General features: G+C 47.1%; 1 protein-coding gene across 1 annotated transcript in view; it reads right to left on the reverse strand.

Moving 5' to 3' along the window:
• The window catches only part of USP43 (ubiquitin specific peptidase 43), a 117870-nt gene extending 98627 nt beyond the window's left edge, over positions 1–19243 (reverse strand). Inside the window, exons 1-3 of the mRNA XM_063121525.1 lie at positions 19118–19243; positions 17891–18634; positions 1680–1820 (exon numbers count right to left, since the gene is read on the reverse strand). Of these exons, the coding sequence (XP_062977595.1) occupies positions 1680–1820; positions 17891–18634; positions 19118–19243 (1011 nt within the window). The remainder of the gene's footprint in view (positions 1–1679; positions 1821–17890; positions 18635–19117) is intronic.
• Between the last annotated feature and the right edge of the window lie 335 nt (positions 19244–19578).

Raw genomic sequence — 19578 nt, forward strand, 5'->3', positions numbered from 1 at the left:
ACACGACTGGTAACTTTGGAAGGGATGCTGCTCTCAGCTACACACTCATCTCCTTCCAGAAAGGACTAAAAATGCATGGATGTCAGCCCAGGTGTTCCAACTTTTTCCTAAACTCACTAATGAGAAAAAGTGGCAAGCCAATACCAGATAAAAAGTGACGAATGGAGTTGGGGGGGGGGGAGAGAATACTGTGGCACACCCTGACATCTCCGCCACTCTCACCTGCTGATATATTGATGACCCAAAGTGGTTCCACTCTGTTCTGCCACAGTCTCCCTCCCAGTGGCTCAGAGGAGGCAAATGGGGCAAAAGGAAGGCTGCTGGTTTCACACCATCAGAATTACCCTGCTTCAGCTTGCAGGCAGGAGAAAGTGTCCCACCTCATTAGCCAGCCTCTCCACCTGCAGCCCCAAAGGTAGGACAACGGTCAGGAAAAGGAAGAAGAAATGTGTGGGTTGCCAAGGTCTCCATTTGACAGGCATCTAGGACCTCCTTTCACAGCCACATTGTAGCAGGATGCATGTGTACACACACATTATTGATCACAATACGGACTGCAAGTATGCCTCAAATTTTCAAAGTTTGTAAAGCGCTGCAATACAGGAAGCATATGCATGCACACACACCTATCTATATCACATTGTGGGTTGACAACTATGGGCACTATAATAAAAATTAACTTTTCTACATGAGGCATTTATTGTCACTCAGCATTCCTTACTCACGGTTGTTTACAGGTTCTTTAAATGACACCGTGACCCTCCAGTTTCACTTCTTTTAAGAGTACTTTCCTGCGGGGGGGGGGGTTAGAGTGCAGGAAATGGAGTATCATTTGTAAAAGCAAAATGAAATGTATTTTCCTACTTGTGTAATTGTGATATTTTGCTATAGCACAGCACCACCTAGAGGCTATGTAGCGGAAAAGCAAGAAAAGAAAAATTCTTTGTGTAGATCTCGTATCTCAATTTTGCGCTGAAACCAAAAGTACATACAATGGATTAACAGCCTCATGTATAAAACCTCAGAGAGATCTCAGAAAAAGCTCTGCCTAAACACAGATTGTGTTTAGAAACCCTGTAAACCTTCACCTGGGTGTGAGCACCCCAAATCTTCTAAATGCACAGTCTTAGGCTTGGTTAGACAGAAATAAAGCCCTAGGAATGCTGGGAGTTATAGGACTTTTTTTCTCTCTAAACAAATTGCATCCTAAGAAATGCACCCTGGAAATATCACAACTTCCCCCATCTCTAAGAGAACTGAGGGAACTTGTGGTGATATCTGCAGCCAATTATTATTATTATTATTATTATTATTATTTATTTATATAGCACCATCAATGTACATGGTGCTGTACAGATAACACAGTAAATAGCAAGACCCTGCCGCATAGGCTTACAATCTAATAAATTACAATCTAATAATCTTATCCTCACAAGAGAGCTATCTGCAGGTTGAGAAAACACTTCAAACAAAGGATGAAGGGGGAAGGCTACCATGCTAAACAGGCCACTTTTGGTTGAGAATGAACATGGACACACTTTGTTGAGTGACAATCAGCCCAGCTGCTCCATATACATTCCTAATATTTGGTGTGCATCTCACTTGTGTTTTTATATTGATCAGCAGGCGATTAGAGAGCTTTCAGGGTAAAACCAGAGACGTCCTGCTAGAATACTGACCTTTCCAGACAACTTCACTTTCTGATTAAGGGATACCGAGCACAAGTCTTCGTGCATGCGGTCCAGCAGCCACAGTAGGAATTCCAGGGCATCATGTTGAGAGTTTCCACGGAACTGCGCACCATACTTAGAGACGACATTCTGCAGTGAAAAGAAGTAGCAAGACTTAATATTTTCACGTGGAATGGGAAAGAGGCACCTCGCCAAGGAGGGGGTTAAAGACATTCCTAAATCTTGAAGCTTCCTCCCTCTAAATGAGCCAAACTGGAGATAAGCTGGATTGTACATGTGTTGCATCGAGAAGATCCAGATTTTGTGCTGAGGGCAGCAAAATGACAGCAATCAGAATAAGACCTGGAATAAAGCTCTTATCTATTCAGCTGTATTGTTTATAACCCCAGGTCATCACAATATAAAAGAAAAAATCCAGAATATTACAAAAGTAAAACTGGACAAGTGCCCATAGATCAAAGATAATGACTAATAATGTGGAGCTAATAAAATAAAATTAATTATAATACCAATTTCCAAGTTTTTATAAACCAAAAATAAAATATAAAAGGCTAAAATTGTAAACAATCTATTTTTCCAAAATATAACCTATTTCATACCCTATTAAAAGTGCAATCGTATACCCACCAGCCAGCATTGGGGAAGGGGAGGGAATAGGTTTGCTCATTTTCCTGGCTCAGAGCTCCAAGCCTGGACCCAGGAAATTGCACTCCCCACCACTTCCCCATTCCCACCTCTGAAAACAGAGATGGGGAAAAGTGGTGTTCCTGGGGGTGGGGAAGGGAAGAGACTGGGGAGTCTGCGTTACACCATTTTCTATGGCCACTCCACCCTTCCTCCCTTTCCGAGACGCCATTGCTAGACAGGCAAAATCACCCATCTAGCAGAAATGCCTCCCACGCCGCATTGGAGTCAGCAGCCTCTGAATTCAAAGGCTGCTGAGCATCCACAAAGGACTGAGTCCTAAATCTATTGCAGACTTTAGCTATTGCCATTGGGAGAATGGCAACACTTCTTGCAATCCTTGGGTTCTTACTGTAACTCAAAAAGCCTATCTTCTGGCAAACGGATCCATTTGTTTCCATTTTTAGCAAGGTGGTAAACTGTGTCTTAGCTGTGCCACCTCAGACTGCAAGTTGAGGATGGCACATCCGATAGAAGCTAAGCCAGAATGCATCTCCCCAACATGCCCGTTTCCTCCATGGACGGAATTGTTTGAAATGGAGGAACATTCTGTCATGGGCGGCCCAGTCTTCAGTGGTGCAGCCCAGGTTTAAGTTTGCCACCTTAGTAAGAGTGAGGCCTGAATTATGCAAAGCACATTTGCATAGAATTGTAGAATTGGATGGGGCCCACAAGGCCATCAAGTCCAACCCCCTGCTCAATGCAGGAATCCACCTTAAAGCATCCCTGACAGATGGTTGTCCAGCTGCCTCTTGAAAGCCTCTAGTGGGAGAGCCCATGACCTCCCTAGGTAACTGGTTCCATTGTCGTACTGCTCTGACAGTCAGGAAGTTTTTCCTGATGTCCAGCTGGAATCTGGCTTCCTGTCACTTCAGCCTGTTATTCCATGTCCTGCACTCTGGGAAGATCAAGAACAGATCCTGGCCCTCCTCTGTGTGACAACTTTTAAGTATTTGAAGAGTGCTATTTATTTATTTATTTATTTATTTATTTATTGCATTTATATACCACCCCATAGCCAAAGCTCTCTGGGCAGTTTACAAAAGTTAAAAACAGTGAGCATTAAAAAGTACACAAAATTTAAAATTTATGTTTTCTCTTCCATGTGGTGTTTTTGAAAACATTTTCCATATTCCAAACATTGATGTGGTTTTTCCCCTGTGTGGACTCGCTAGCGCATTTGCAGGTGTCCTTTCTGAGGAAAATGTTTGCCACAGTCAAAGCATTTATATGATTTCTCCCCTGTGTGGACTCTCTCTCTATCATGTCTCCCCTCAATCTTCTCTTCTCCAGGCTAAACATGCCCAGTTCTTTCAGTCTCTCTTCATAGGGCTTTGTTTCCAGACCCCTGAAAATCCTCATTGCCCTCCTCTGAACACCCTCCAGCTTGTCTGCATCCTTCTTGAAGTGTGGAGCCCAGAACTGGATGCAATACTCAAGATGAGGCCTAACCAGTGCTGAATAGAGCACTGACCAAGATGGCTCCATTTAAACTGACTCCAAGATGGCAGTTTTCAAAGAAAATAATGTATTTTAAGCAAGGACAAGAAAGGCCATAGAATTACAAATAAAAGCAGAATAAGGGAAGGTGAACAGGAAGGAATAGCCATAGAGGTTGAGCATGGAAGTACCATATGGAAAGGAGGACAGGGCTCCTGTATGTTTAACAGTTGTACAGCAAAGGGAATTTCAACAGGTGTCATTTGTATGCATGCAGCCCTGGTGAAATTTCCTCCATCACAACAGTTAAAGCTGCAGGAGCCCTGCCCTCTTTTGTGTCTGGTCAAGAGTCCTTCCCCATCCACTGCCATATGCATGTACCTAGCTAGCCCCCAATTATGCCTAGTCGCAAACAGGACTACCTGGAACTTGCACAATGTCTTATTATCATAACCTCTCCCTGACCTAACAGAGGAAGAACTGTAGAAGGATTAGCATTTGTTGGGCCTGATCAGCAGGTAGCATCTCTCAGGTGTAAGCAGGCTTGAATAGTTGTGAATCTGGTTCAGTCTGGCATTTCCTCCTTATTTCTTAAGCTAAGAAAACAGGATATTAACATTAAGGAATACGGGGACTTCCCCTCCAAGGAGAATCAGGTTGATAAATGCAGTATGTCTCAAACAGAGTTCTACATTTAATACTGTAATTTTCAACTTGTAAACACACAGGCCCCCCAAAATTGAGGTTTTTATCCAAGATCAATACTGTTCTGTTGTTTAACAAAAAGGTTAAAAGCTAAAAATTATTTATATATTACATTCTCTGAAGAGCTCAAGGAGGCATACATGGTTCCTTCTTCCCATTTTATCCTCACAACAGCTCTGTGAAGGAGGTTAGGTCAAAAGCTAGTAATTGGCTGAAGGTCACCCAGTGAACTTCACGACTAAGTGGGGATTTGAACCTGCGTCCTCCCAGGCCTAGACTGACATTTTTTAAAAATTTATTTTAGTACATTTTTATCCCACATGTCTACCTACAACACAACACAGTTGTCCTAAAGGACACAATGTATGACCCCATCGTCATAGCCATGTAAATTCCTAGTCCAACCTTCCTCCAACCTGGGAATGATGGGACTTGCAGTCCAATACATCTGGAGGGCACCGGTTTTGGGAAAGGCTATCTTAGGCAATTTTTGGCAAAAAGATTGTCATTCCACTTAACAAAGTCAGAATCGTTCACTCCACCGATTTCCCTTTTTAACCCAGACCTCCACTGTCCCTAAATGGTGAAGTCTGCCCTTCTGCAACTTGGTCCTTGCTGATATTTGGCTAGGAGGGAAAAGGATGACACAGTTTATTGCTGTTGCAATAGGTGAGGATGCTAAATCGATCCCTGGTGCCGCTCTACAGGAAGACAGCACAGGTTCTGCCTGCCACTGAGTTGCCAAACAGTTGCCATGACAACTAAAACGTGGCCATTGAGAACCCAGGAGGAAGACAGGAGGAGCTCAGGGTCTTCTTCCCCTTTTCCTTTCAGGGCCACTTTGCTCTTTCCCCCCAGAGGCTCCACTCCCGCATGCTTCAGCAAACAAACCCATCTCGTTCACAAAGCAAAGCCAGCCACCTCTTGCTGTGCTTTGCTGACAAAGGCAATGTTTTGAAGACTTCACTATGAAGAGGAGTCTAGTTAGCTGCAGCTCCACACGCAATCCTCCCAGCTTGGTACAAACTGGAAAATGCTTCTCATCCTGCACAAGCTCCTCATGCCCAAAGCCTCTGGCCTCTAGGGTCTTATCCAAGGAGTACTTTTTTCTGGTCAGATACCTGTGCCTTTTCCAGCCGTGGGATAGGCAGAAACTCAACAGGAGAAACCTTTGCCATTGCCACATCTATGGTGGGAAAGGTAGTACTTTTTGAATGTCTGACTGCTCTGGAGTTGTTAAAGCACATGAGCTTTGTCAGGAAAAAAAGGTGGCAGGCCCATTTGCAACCAGCTGGGTGTACACTGTACAGAAACAAAGCTGCTCTTACACAGGACAGAGCTGTCTTTCTGCCTTGGCTAGCTAGCAACTGCAGGAGTTCTTCTAATCTTACCCAATCAGTTCACCCATCACCACCCTTAGTATACCAAGCTGGATACTGAGGCCTTTCTACACCTAAGGATTATCCGAAGCAAATAGAGGAATCATCCCTGTCTGCTCCCGGGATCCCCTGTGTGTCATTTGGATGCACAGGGATGATCCCAGGACGATCCGGGAGTGGGGGGAAGGCAGGAGTAGAAATGGCCTAAGAAGTACTACCACTTGTCCACTGTGAAGAGGACCCTGAGGCATAGCAGTATGCAGCTTAGTTCTAAGTCATACAGTGCATTTGTTGCCAGAAGAGTACCCATTTTAGTCTTGTTACAGCAAAACAACAAAAAGTACTGTGACACTTTGAAAGACTAACAAATATATGATGGCGTAAGCTTTCATGGGTTACAGTCCACTTCATCAGATACATGAAATGTTATCCTAGGTTGCAGATATTGCCTAGACAGGCATAGTTGAAGGAGAGTGTAAACATAAAGTCAGAGGGCAATGAAATATAGAAAGTACAAGAGAGAGGCAATTACATTAAAGCTTAACAGTGACCATTCACAAAACAGTGTTGGTTTCATTGTAAGGTGAAATCAGGAGTTCAGTTATATCACTGCGGCTTGAATCAGGATAATGGTTTGCTTGGGTTTTTTGGGTTGTTGTTTTTTATCACACTATATTTGTTCATTCGCTTACCAATGCCAGGATGTTTGTGTTATCACCAATACTGATTTGTGAATGTTGATAATGTATTTGTGACAGCCTAAATCTATAAGTCAACTGTGATGCCACCATCACAGAAGGAACTGCCTTTATTTTTGAGAATGTAAAGAAAGCGTTGCTGAATCAGAACAAAACAAAAATAAAGCTATACCTAGTCACAGTCTGTCTTCAATGGCATTCATCCAGACATCTTTGGCCACACAGAAGCAAAGTATGAAATAGATGGCCATCACTTCTTTGTTCCCAGCATTTAGTAATCAGAGTTACACTGCCTTTTTTCCATCCTCCTTATTTAATTCCTTAAGGATTCATTTCCTGCACTCCAAAGGTATACTCCCCTACACTCCACCCTTCCACACCAACCTCTCTCACTTGCTCGATTTCAAGAGCAAGCTGTTCGCTGAATACTGCTACGCTTGTTTAAGTACGACGTTCAGAATGCCAAGATAGGAAAGCTAAGAGCCTGGAAATATGCAGCAAAAGTATGCATGAAAAGAATGTTTGCCAAGCAAGGGGCATCATGCCAAATCGTGCTGGGATGCAGGTGTACAAAGCGGTACTAGATACAGGACTGCCAACATAGCATACCATAAGAGCTCCACTGAAATGAATTGGACTAAAATCAGGAGAGTTTCAGCTCCATGCATAATTGTCCATGCAGTGAGCCACCAGAACTGCAATTTGGAGCATCTTCCTGAGCAATGAAGTGTTCTTAGGCACTTGACAAGGGGGGAATCCGCACGTCATACCGAGACTGCTTCTAAGTGACCCCAGTGCGGCGTGAAAGCAATCGTGTAACTTGCCTTTGGAAGAGCCGAGGAAGAGACGTCCTTCCCGCCGCCACCGCCACCCACAGACCTCCTCGCCGGCTGGGACTGAGAGCTCGGGGGAAGAAGGCGGGGTGGAGAGCTTCTTCCGCTCTTAACCCCGCCTTCTTCAGCCAAGCTCTCCTCGCCGGTCGGCAAGGAGGTCTGTGGGGGGTGGCGGCGGCGGTGGCAGCGGCAAAGTCGTCTCTTCCTCGGCTCTTCCAAAGGCAAGTTACACGATCGCTTTCACGCCGCACTGGGGTCGCTTAGAAGCGGTCTCGGTACGACGTGCGGATTCCCCCTGGCATCGTCCATACAGATTGGCCATTGGACCCTCCTAGGCAGGAAGAGCTATAAGTGGCTTCCTGTTTCAGCTGGGACTTTGCCAGAACAGCAAGGGTATTCCTGGATCTGGTGCATTTCAATTTGTCCCTCAGATCTGGTCTTTGGTTAACCTCTTAGGATATCAAACCCATCTGCTGCCACGCATCACACCAGACTCCCCTAAGTCTGAGCAATGAAATGTTGCCAGAGAGGACAGCGGAAACCATTCGAACCCATTCCCTTCTCCTCCAGCAAAGCCTCCTGCCCATGCGCTTTCAATAGTGAAGAGCAATTAAATGCTAGCGAGCACTTGATTATTAACAGATCTAGATAGCATAACGACTGCTAACGGATCTGCCCTCCAGATACTTATCTGTAACATGTAGCGAAACCTCAGCAGGTAGCTCATCAATGAAGCCTTATGGCTTATGGCTACATAATAACCATCCTATTAAACAGAAATTAAATACGGACTTGCTTGGGAATATTACTATAATAAAACATCACTCTGTAATCACTCTGGGTGACTTCATGTTTCACAAAGGAGTGGGTACCAGAAACTGCTACAGTATGCAACCCACAAGATAGGTTAACTGTAGGCAACGGTATTTGTTCAAATGTATAGTGGGGAAAAGAAGGGGGGAGTCCTATCAAAACTATTTGTATGAAAAATTGTTGGTGCTCCTAGTAGTTTGTAAAATATTATTTCTTATCTTTAAAAAATCTAGAAGTTTGAGCCTTTTTTTTAAACTTAGAATTGCTAACTTTTTTCCTATTGTCCCTCTGCCTCTTACAGACATGCAGAAATTAAAAAACGGAAGGTTTTTTCTGGCATGGAAATAAAATTATGAGGGAAATGTCACTTGCTTAATTTCTCCTCGTTGGGACAGGGTCTGAGTTTCCAGGTCTCTAGAGGGGCAGTTCGGAAATGGGGCTGATGCAAGCCAGCTACTGATTCAGTGTGGGGATGACCAAGAGTCAAGCTGCTGAAATAGTTAAATCTAAGTTGAAAGAAAAGGAAAAAGGAAAATTGTTTCTCCAAAAGGCAAAACCCTGGGGAAAACTTTTATAAACATCTTTTTCCAACTTGCTTGCATTCTGGCATAAGTGCTGCTGTAGAGAAGGCACAACTTTTTCTGATATCCCTCTGAGCTTTTCCATACAAGGCTGTTAATTGCTGCATCTACTTTCAGTTTCATTGCAGAATTGTGATCCTACCTCTATGCAGTGTTTCCTTTCCTGCTTTTCCAGTATCCTCTAGGTGGCACTGTGGTATAGCAGAATAGTGTATATCCACAAAAGGAAATTGCGCTTTCTTTTGCTTTCACAATTAAATGCCACATTTTCCCTGCTCTAAAAACCCTTGCTGAAAGTGTTGGTTAGACACAGAAGCAAAACTGGAGGGTCACAATGTTGTCTAAAGAACCTACAAAGAACCACGAGTATGGAATAATGTGTAGAAAAGCCACAGGTGGCACTGTGCTATAGTGAAATATCGCAATTATACAAATGTGTTTTTTGTTGAAATTTTACAATAAAAAATTAATCACATTGGAAAAGTAGGAAAATACTTTCACTTTCAGAAATAATGCTCCATTTTCTAAAAAATAACCCAGGAAAATGCTCTTAAAAATAGAAGCAAAACTGGAGGATTACAACATCTAAAAAAAACCATAAACAACAGTGAGTAAGGAATCATGAGCACACAATAAATGCCTTGTGTAGAAAAGCTGTTTCTCAAAAAAAGCTTCCAACGAACAAAACAAAAGAGTTTTGATCACTGATTCTCAGTAACACACCTAGAAGGGGTTTGGCAGATGCAATAGCGGAACACTGTGCTCCTTGCTTAGCAGGCATTGCAACTTTTACTTTTTCCCCAGACTAAAAGTTGGGAACTGAAAAGGACACTGATAAACAAGAAGTAACTTCCATTTGTCTCCAAGGTCCGATCAAAGAGAAAAGCTCCTGATTTCAGGTGTGGAAATGACCTGCAGAGTTAAGATGATTTCAATTGTATAACAAGCATTTTGGCTGTATTTCAAGTTGCTCAAAGTCTTATAAATGCACCGCTGTGGTACTTGCCTTGTAGGAATCTAGTATATGGAAAGAATATCTGCATAATATCTGCTGCAAAACTATTAGAATGCAGAACCTATGTAAAACACATACAGATAGTTCATTTTGGCTGGATGACTACTTAAGTTTTAGCTCTTAGAAAAGACAACACAAAAAGAATAGCCATACTTGGGTCAGGAGAACTCAAAAATGAAATATACAGAACATGAAATGACATCTCTCCAAGGCATGAATAAATGCGGAATGATGTATGGATATTTGAAGGACTGTATTCTCACATACAAGCTTGCCCTTGTATAAGACCTTTAGGGTCGGCCTTCTGTCAGTCTCACCACCATCGAAGGATGCTAGAGAAGGGCTTCTCAGTGGTTGTTCCCAAGGCTCTGGATCTCCCTGCTGAGGGTGGCAGTCTTAAGATTCCTTCTGCCACCAATCCTTTGGCGTGTAAGCTGGTTTGTTGTGGAAGTGAGTTTTAACTGGTTGGGTGCTGTTTATTTATTTATATTTCTGTTTTTCATTTGTTTTTAAATTATGTATTCATTGAAATTCAATTTTTAATCTGCATATGCCACCTTGAGCGCTATTTTGGCGGAAAGGCAGGGCATAAATTTAATAAATAAATAAATTTCCATGAAAGCATTATGCAAGCTATTCGTATATCCCAGTGACTTAAGCCAGAGTATATGGATTTAAACAAATTTTGTCATTTTCATGCACTTCAAATTCAGGTACTCCCGATTAACCAGTTTCTGCATTGAGTTGAAAAGGTCTGTTTCCTTCATCCCTTCAAGCCCAGGATTTCAACGCCTGCTGTGGAGATTATTTCTCTCCCCTCCCCACCCGACTTCATTTACTGCTGATCAAGGTTCTGTCAGAAGAATGAAAAAGAAGGTCAGTGGCAGTGGTGGCAGCAACACGATGGAAAATGTGATATTACAGGCATGGGCACAGCAGAAACATGGTCAATAAATAAACATGAGCTAAACAATCTCAGAGCAGACCACATCGACAGCATCTGGACTGAACAAGGAAGAGCCATCCATTCATCCAATCCTGTCTGATTGGCTCTACTACTATGCTAGGACAATGTGAACTATTTTCAGCACAGGACAGTCAGAATAGGTCAGACAAGATTTGCCAGCCATTCATAGGAGCCACTGAAGGAAAGAGAATGGCTCCAGGCAGTCGTGGAGAGAAGCTCACCTACGCAACTCTTAGCGTAACTAATTATTTGCATGCCCCTTGCCTCGCAGTGCCCCAGAATGAAAACAGAGCTTCCCAACACCCATATTGGGTGTTTCCCAATATGGAAATGTACCATGGAATGATGGGGAACTGGCACTTCTGAACTCCAGGCAGAGACTCCTGAGATAATGGGGTCCATTTTCCAATTTTGACCAGGCTGTGAGGGTCATGTTTGGCTCAGTGGTAGAGCACCTGCTTTGCACGCAGAACGTTCAAGAACGTTCCCCACTGCAAGAATCCTGCCTGAAACCCTGCAGAGCTGCTGCCAGTCAGTGTCAACAATACTAGGCTAGATGGACCAATGGTCTAACTCAGTATAAGACAGCTTCCTATATTCCTATGCTAGTCCTCCAGTGGGACCCTCCTGGCCCTGTCTACTCTCAGGACCACAGGAGCAACTTACACAGTATCTCAAGGACTGCCTTATCCCAAAGGAACTTGACATTTGCCACAGTTGTCAGCAGATGACCTGCCCCAGGTGCCCCCACTGATAAGAGCTTAGGAAAACACCTGTCGTGTTTCTCAAAACCTGCTGCCTTCTTGAGAGACAATAACCACACCTGCTAAGTAATCCACAACGCTTTATTCAAGCAATAAAATCTCTTCCCACTGGGAGTCTAATCTCTTGGAACTTTCCCCTAGGCAAAACTATGCAAACTAAGCGAGACAATTGTCCTATCAAGAAGAATAGAAAGCCTTTTCCCAAGACCCCTTAACTTCAGAGAGACTAGTTCTGAGGCAGCTTCTGATGAGATGCGAGCCGGGCTGACTTCCTCTTGCCTTCCTTTCCCCCCACACGTTTTAGTCGGTGGCATACTCTAGGATCGGCTAACCTGTCCATGCTTTCTCCTGCGGAAGAATGTTGGCTTCCCACTGACGGTGTATTATTTGCCCTTGATGAGGTAAGCTCTGGAGACAGTTCACTCCCAGCTGGCAAAGAGCTCGTGAGAGCTTTCTCCCCCACTGGTACAGGCTGGCCTGTTTCTGGCACCGACTCCTCTACTTCTGAGTCTGATTCTGACTGATCATCTGAAACACCTTCTTCTGACCCAGGGGGAGCAGGTCTAGATATGACAACACCTATTCAAGATAGGGCCTATTCAATTGTGGTGTTCTTCAGTTGGGACACCATAATTGAAAAGGCCCTTTCTTGAATAGAGAGGGGCACCTGGCACCTTCACAGTTTTCTTTCAGCAGCAAGGGGGGGGGGGGGGGACTGCTTATTTTCCCATCCCTTTCCTGATCGACTTTTGTTGCTAGCTTTTAATGCTTACATTGCTTTGGTCTTACTGTACTGGGATATGTATTATTGTTTATTATTTTTAATGGATAATTTTATAGATTTCATTCCGCGTGTATGCTGCCTTGGACAATGTGAAAAGGTAGGCTATATGTGCATTAAATATGCAAACTAGTATAAATAGCTCAGAAAGGCATGCAACAAAACCCCAATAGTTAGGTTTTTTCTTAATTGATAGATTACAAGCAATGAGCCAGTAGTGTGATGAAACTGCTAAAAAAGCTAATGCAATCTTAGGCTGCATTAACAGAAGCCTAGTGTCCAGAACACAGGACTTAATAAGCCTATTCAGGCCTTTCTCTCCACATGTCTGTGATCACATGGAGAGAAACAGCAGGGCATACATGCTCATCCCCCACCCCTATCCTGCCCCATGCTGATCCCTTCTCCAGTGCTGTTCATGTGTGTGGGAAAGTTCTGAAGGGGAAAAACCAAAAGAATGTGCACAGTTTTCTCCATGAGCTAGAACCCTGTGAGCTCCAGGTGTCAGCTCATGAGGACAGCAAGTCCCACATATCCACCCACCCACCCACCCCACACACACATCATACTTTTCCCCAGCACATGGAAAGCACTGGCTGATTCCAGTTTTGGCGGCAGCTTTTGATGTTGACAACAAGGAAGTGCACACCCAGGAAGGATTTTTTTTTTAATTCGTAAAACTACAGAGTACACACGAAATGGGGGCATCCTTGTTGCTCTTGCAAGCTCCAGTACAATTGTACACCCCACTATGCCATCCCAGTGCTGGTACTTGATGAACTCTCCAGCACTATGATAGAGTACAATTGGACTGGAGCTTGCAGGAGTATCAGCCAAAGTATAAATTGTAGTTGTGGGGGACATCTGAGAGTGCAGAAAGGCCCAAGGGGACAAGCTAAGGTTGCTCAAGAGTGGCAAAGGTGGAGGGAAAGCAACAGCAGCAAAGAGGGCTTCAGATCCAATTCTGCACTTCAGGATTCAAATGGACTGTTGCAGGAGCAACCCAGTTCAGTCCATGCTGGACCCAGTAGCTGAGCAGCCAAGGCTCGTTTCTCTCTCTACCAGCAGCAGCCTCTCTCTTCTCCACCAGCCCATCACCAGCAAACTAAGGGCTGAATTCTGAAGAGAGAGGGGAAAAAATCTTCCCAGGGTTCTCAGGGTGAGGTTACCAAATAGGCTCCCTACAGCAATCAGTTCCCAAGTGACCAGACAACAGGGGGTTTGTGTGTGTGACTCAATGCGACCGCTTCACTCCCAAACTCTTTGTAACCCAGACATGTGTGAGAGAGACTAAACGGAACTGGAAAAGGGCAGATTATGTTCCCCAGGAATGTGAAATTGTCTGTGATGGCACCGAGACGAGGGAGATTTTCTCAACAGGACTCTCTTATTCTCGTCGTCTCTTTCCTGCACAGTCTCCTTCCCGGGGTCCTTTGCCGTGCTGTTTCCTAGAAACACAGCCCGCCTCACACATCACTGCTCAACATCACAATAAACAAATGGGGTGGGGGAGCGCCAAAGGGCCCTCCCGCCCAGCAGCTAAAACTGTAAAACATGGACTAAGGCTGAACAGGGGCTTAACACATTGCTTTCTTTTCATTGCTTTCAGAGACGGAGATCCAGGATAGACTTTAATCCCCCACACTCACCCCCACCCCCAAATGTACTCCAAAGCCTTGTTGCTTGTGTGAGAAATTGCCCATCCTGCACCCAAATTCCAGTAGTGGGAAAAACCAGGCAGACTTGCATTCATTTCAGCAATAGGGAGTGGGCTGTGAAAAGCCTCAGTTTTACATTCACATTTTTCACCAGGTCCCTGGGGAAATCCTTCTTTTGCACTGCTCGGTTCCCAAACCCCATAAAGATGCTATGTCCACTCTGCAGTGGGAAAATGTCTCTGAGAAGCTGGTGAGTGCACAGGCTGACAGCAAGCAGGGCAGGCGGTTGGCTCATATTCTGCATTTGCATCATTTTCATTACTCAACTCAATGGCTGGCCGACGACCGGAATTGATTCCAATGAAAACCTGCAGGCGAGGTGACACTGGATGATATGAAAGTTCTTGTTTATTTCTTTTATTTCTATAATGTTACATCTGTGATGGTGTGTGAACCAGCAACAGCAGCACAAACCTATGGATGTTTACTCGGAAGACAGCCCCACTGTGTTTGGCATCACTTGCTCCATCCCAAGTAATTGCATGAAACAGGAAGCCTACACCTTTCCACAGACAATTCAACCCTCCTTCCAGAGTGGAGAATAAATAAATAGTGCAGAAATTTACATGAGCACTGTGACATTAAGCTGCAAGGAATATAGCTTCTTGTACAGATGCCATTGGCAGAAAACAGGGGTACACACTTTTTTCAGCCCCGAGGGCCACATGGGATGCTGGATCAGGGACCGCATGCCCACACTGTAGTGGTTCTGATTCAGAGCACGCTTTCCTCATTGCTAGCAGGGGGGCGACGGAGAGGATCTGTATGCTCCCACTGGGGGAGGGAATGGGGAAGGTTGGCGAGGCGGTCAAGGCACCTATGGGGGCACAATTAAAGCTTTGGAAGTGGGGGCATAAACAAAAGCACGTGAGTCTCCACTTTCAAAAGTAATAAGCACTGCATTTTTCCAGCCCTCCCAGCTAAAGCAAAAATAAAGTAAAATGCAAATCTGCACACTCTATCCATCAATGTTGCACTTGAGGACCAGCAGATGAGTGTGCGAACAGACACCATTGAAAGCCTGCATCTGAAGTGACACTGGGTGACATGTAAGTGTTTATTTCTGTAGTGACAGATCTGCAGTGGCTCATTCACACATGCAGTTATCAAACGCTGAAGTGTCCTGGGCCCAGTTTCTTTCCATCTGCATCTATACAACTGTGTTGCCCTTCAAATCTTCCTTCCACTATCACCTCTTTTCTGTGCCATGAACTTCCAAAAGCTGCAAAACCCCAGATCTCTGAATCTAATATAAACAAGACATTTTATATGAACTTATGAACATTACAAGGAAGTGTGGATACTCAATGTTGGAACAAGGCTGCAGATTATAAGAGTGTGACATCTGTAGTGCAGAACCTACCCCTTGGTTTATACCCCAGGGCACACACCATTTTTAAGGTTGAACATTGATACTAATTATGCTTTGATGATTTATCCCCTGTAGAATTTGAACTCTGTGCTTCCAGAAACAACTACAAAATGAAGTTCTGTAGGATTCTAAAGCTTTGCCTGAAATCCAGTATCCACCTGGGGTTCCTCCTTAGCTTACAGATTTCTTACAGGTAAAAAAAACAACTAAAAAACCCCCGCCAACTTAAAACAATTTCACCTTTGACAGTGGCGGTGGCGGCGTCAAGACAGAAAGAGCCATACACACTCACACACAGACACACACCCATCCTGGTATCAGCAGGAATGTCAGAGCGCTGAATTAGTGACACAAGATTTCTCCAACGCCATGGACAGCTCAGGCGTTTTGCTTCAAACCACCTCTGACAGCCAGCAGCCAAATCTGAGCATCAGAGATAGAAAAGGCACACCTCCAAAGAAATCCAATCTGTCAACAAGAGTGACCAGATAATAGCTTCAAATAACAAATAGAAATGAGAAGCCCTCGGCCCACAGGGCCTCCTAATCCTAGCTCTCCTAGGTCCACTTCTCTAGAGAACACATTCCTTTCCCCACCACCACCTAAAAAAAAAGTCCTCAACCCCCTCAAATAGGAATTTTCAGCACTGCCATCCCAGCTGCTCCCCCTCCCTCTTGGAAGAGAGGCCCATCATCATTCCTTCTCCATTGCTATCCAAGCCCTCTACAGTGCACATTCAGTAAGCAGCAGGAATTGAAACAAGCCACCCTGGCAAACCCCTGGCTCAATGCACTGCTCCACACACAGCCCTCTAATGAAGGGGCAGTGCTGTCGGGACCTCGCTTACTAAATACACTGAGCTTTATGAACAGCAATATGGAGGCCCACCTGCAAGCAACACCTACGGCCCACAGTCCAAAGGACATCCTTTTCAGTCAGACCTGGGCTAATGAGGGGTGGCCATATCCTGTGGCAAGCAGGGACGTCTAGGCTTGACTATCTCCCTTTCATCCCAGCTCATGTTCCTAAGCTCTGGGCTGAGTCTTCCTCCCCAGTTTCCTTCTGCGTCACTCCTCAGGCTCCATAGCACAAACCCACCTCAGTTTCCTGCCCAGCTGTCCCAAGGATTGCTCTGCCACTCTAGCTGGGGACCTCAGTAAACCGAACAGGGCACAAGAGCAAGAGGGCCGGTTCAAACCGTTCTCCACTTCCGCCCCAGTTGCAGCACTTGAGATACCCAAGGATGAGAAGCGTCTCCTGCCCTTGCTGGCATGAAGCTGGCACAGTGCTCTGCAGGACAGAGAATGGAAGCCGGCTCAGTGCTTCGGCCTCTCGGTTCTTTGTTCCCCACCCGCTGGCATGTTCAGCTCCATGACCGTCACACTAGCAAAAAGGGGGTTTGGGAGGGGCTTCCACAGCAACTCCGCAATAACAAATATTTCAGCTTCAGCTTCAAAGCACCATACAAACGGAACCCCGTAGAGTTCAGCATATCATAGTTCCTGCCTCTCCAATGCACCTCATTCCCAATGCCTTTGCTCAGAAGGTGGAAGCAGCTGAGGCAGCTAAACACGATGCCCTCCAGTATAGACTCTCTCTCTCTCTCTCCCTTGGCTTTGTTATACCAACACTTCTCTATTATCCCCTCAGAGCTAAAAAAAACCCAAAACAACCCTCCCAGAGATTGAAAGTATTATTTCTCCCAAACACTGACTGTGGGCAAAGACGTGACCAACAGTCGGTCCCCCGAGCAACTACTATCCTTGCACAGAATAGGAAGCAAATCAGGCTGCTCCAGTATGAACCTACATTTCATCTCTGATCACATGGATCTTTCTGCCTTCCTCCCAAAACGACCTGGTCTTATTCTCATCTTCGAATTTTTGGAAGGGCCCCAGCTACCCAGCTGGTTGTCAGTGGTAGCCCTCCTCTCCTCTCCTTCCCCTTAGGCAATTAACCTTCCCTTGGCCCATCGCCAAATCGGCCTGCACAGGAATGACAACAGGTAAGTGTATTTACTTGAAAGAGTCTGGTGCGACTGAACAGGTGGCTGCCGGCGGGAGAGAGGAGCGTAATTGAGGGGATTCTCCTCCCGCTGCCCAATGGAGCCCCTGAGCGCCAAGGAACAAAGGCTGCGGGCGATGTTGAGAGTTCGAATTCACGCGTGGTCACCCCGAGCGTCAGTCGTTTCGTTTCTATATAGACTCTGGCAGACTTTCAAGTTAACTTGAGATCAGAGCAACTGGTCTTAGATTCGGAGCATATCACGGTGGGATTAAATCGGAAGTGCTTTATCGGAGGGTTACAGGTGGCTCGGAAGGATACAGCCGTTAGACACGGAGCCGTCTCGCTTTCCTCCCAACCTATTGCTCCAAAGTCTCGTCTCAGTCGTACTGCTTGCCCCCCACCCCCACCCCGACCCACCCAGCCCCTTTCCCGCTCGACCTACCTTGAAGTCTGCGGAGAGCTGCGGCGTGTACTCCAGGGTCCAGAGGGCGCGAACTAGTGCCGCCAAGTGTTGCGTGACCTCTCCGGAGGCAGTTCCAGATCCCAGTCCGGGCGGCCCTTGCTGATCGGGCAATGCCAGCAGGAGGAAGGCGGCGAGCAGTTCGGTATGGCTCAGGCACTGCACCACGGCGTTTAGGAAGCACGTGTTGCCGTGGTTCTTGAGCCCCTGCGCGCCGGGGGTGAGCGGGCGCAGATCCCCGGAACTGGCCGCCGCCGCCGCCGCCGCCGCCGCCGGGGGTGGGCTCAGAGCGCCCAACGACAGCCGGGCGCCCCCGCCGCCGCCTGCTTGGCCGCGCTCGCGCTCGGGCCCCGGCCCCGGCCCCGGCCGGCGCTTAAAACCGCCTTCGTCGTCCTCCGCCTCGGCGCCTTCCCGCCGCCGCCGCTGCTGCCGCGCCCCCCGCAAAGTTTGCAGGAGGCGCCGGGCCAGTCGGCTCAGGGCGCGCACGGCTCTGCGCCGCCGCCCGGCCCCGGCGTGGGGGTGCTCGCAGCCGCGGGCCCTGCCCAGGGGGGGCTGCGCGCCGGGCCCAAGCGTTTCCCGCGCCTCGAGCTCGCCCATCGGGGCCAGGCTACGGCGATCCGCTCCTCCGCCAACTGCCGCCGCCGCCGCCGCTGCCTCCTTGGCTACCTGCGCCCTCCGCCTCCCCGTGCGCTCCACCCGCCTCCCGCGGCTGCCGGCTGGGCTGGGCTGGGCAGGGAGGCGGAGAGGAACGGGCCAGGCTCATGGCAAAGGGCAGGCGGGCATCGCCCTCTGCCCCGTGGCGAAAAGGGGCATGTGGCTTTTCCCGCCTCCTTAACTCCCCGCCGGATCGGGAGCGCCTGGGGAAGTCAAGTCGACCGGGGGCTTTAGTTTGGAGGTGCGGCGCCAAGCACCTCCCTCTGTTTGGAGCTCTCTCGCCTGCTTCCACAGCGGGGAGGCTGTATTCTTGCGAGCGGGGCGTTGCTGTTGCTGCTGCTTGCAAGAAGTGGCATCCTCGGGAGCCGGGCAGGCACACGGAGCGGGATCAGCTTGACCAGGTTGAGCAGGGAGGCGGGGGCAGCAGGCGGGCACGGGCAGGTGTGGCCAGCAAAGGTAGCGGCGGCGGCACGGCGCTCTCTGTAGCCGTGCAGGCGGCCTGGCCCCAACCTCTTCCCTCTTAACTGCGGTACGGAACCGTCAATGCCAGCTCACCCGGCCGAGCGGGGCGAGGGCGAGGCTTCTGTTCGTGTGCGGCTGTGAATCCATGGGGATCTTGAGGATCCCAGCTCGACCACCTTCGCAGACTCTAGCCTGGGCGCTAGGGGTGGCGGTGGGCATCGCTCTCAAGGTGGAGAAGCAAAGCAGTAAAGGCCCGGGTTTTCAATGGCAACGTGTCCTGCCTTAGCCCCAAGCCTCTGATTCGTGCCTCCCAGGGTTCAACCTTCAGGGTTACAGGATATGTAGGCCTTGCACGCCGCCACAAACTCACGTGTGCAGTGCAATCCAACGCTCATTTACTTGTTGGCTTATTTCTAGGTAGGTGTGCATAGGATTGCAGCCTAAGCGTACCGCAGTGGCGTTAACTTCCCACTGGATCCACCTCACAAGTAAGGTTTGGACCTGGCGGATCTTAGGAGAGGAGCCAACAACATAGTTCCCATGCCAGAGTTGTT

Source organism: Elgaria multicarinata, chromosome 3, assembly GCF_023053635.1.
Source record: "Elgaria multicarinata webbii isolate HBS135686 ecotype San Diego chromosome 3, rElgMul1.1.pri, whole genome shotgun sequence".
Taxonomy (NCBI): Eukaryota; Metazoa; Chordata; class Lepidosauria; order Squamata; family Anguidae; genus Elgaria; species Elgaria multicarinata.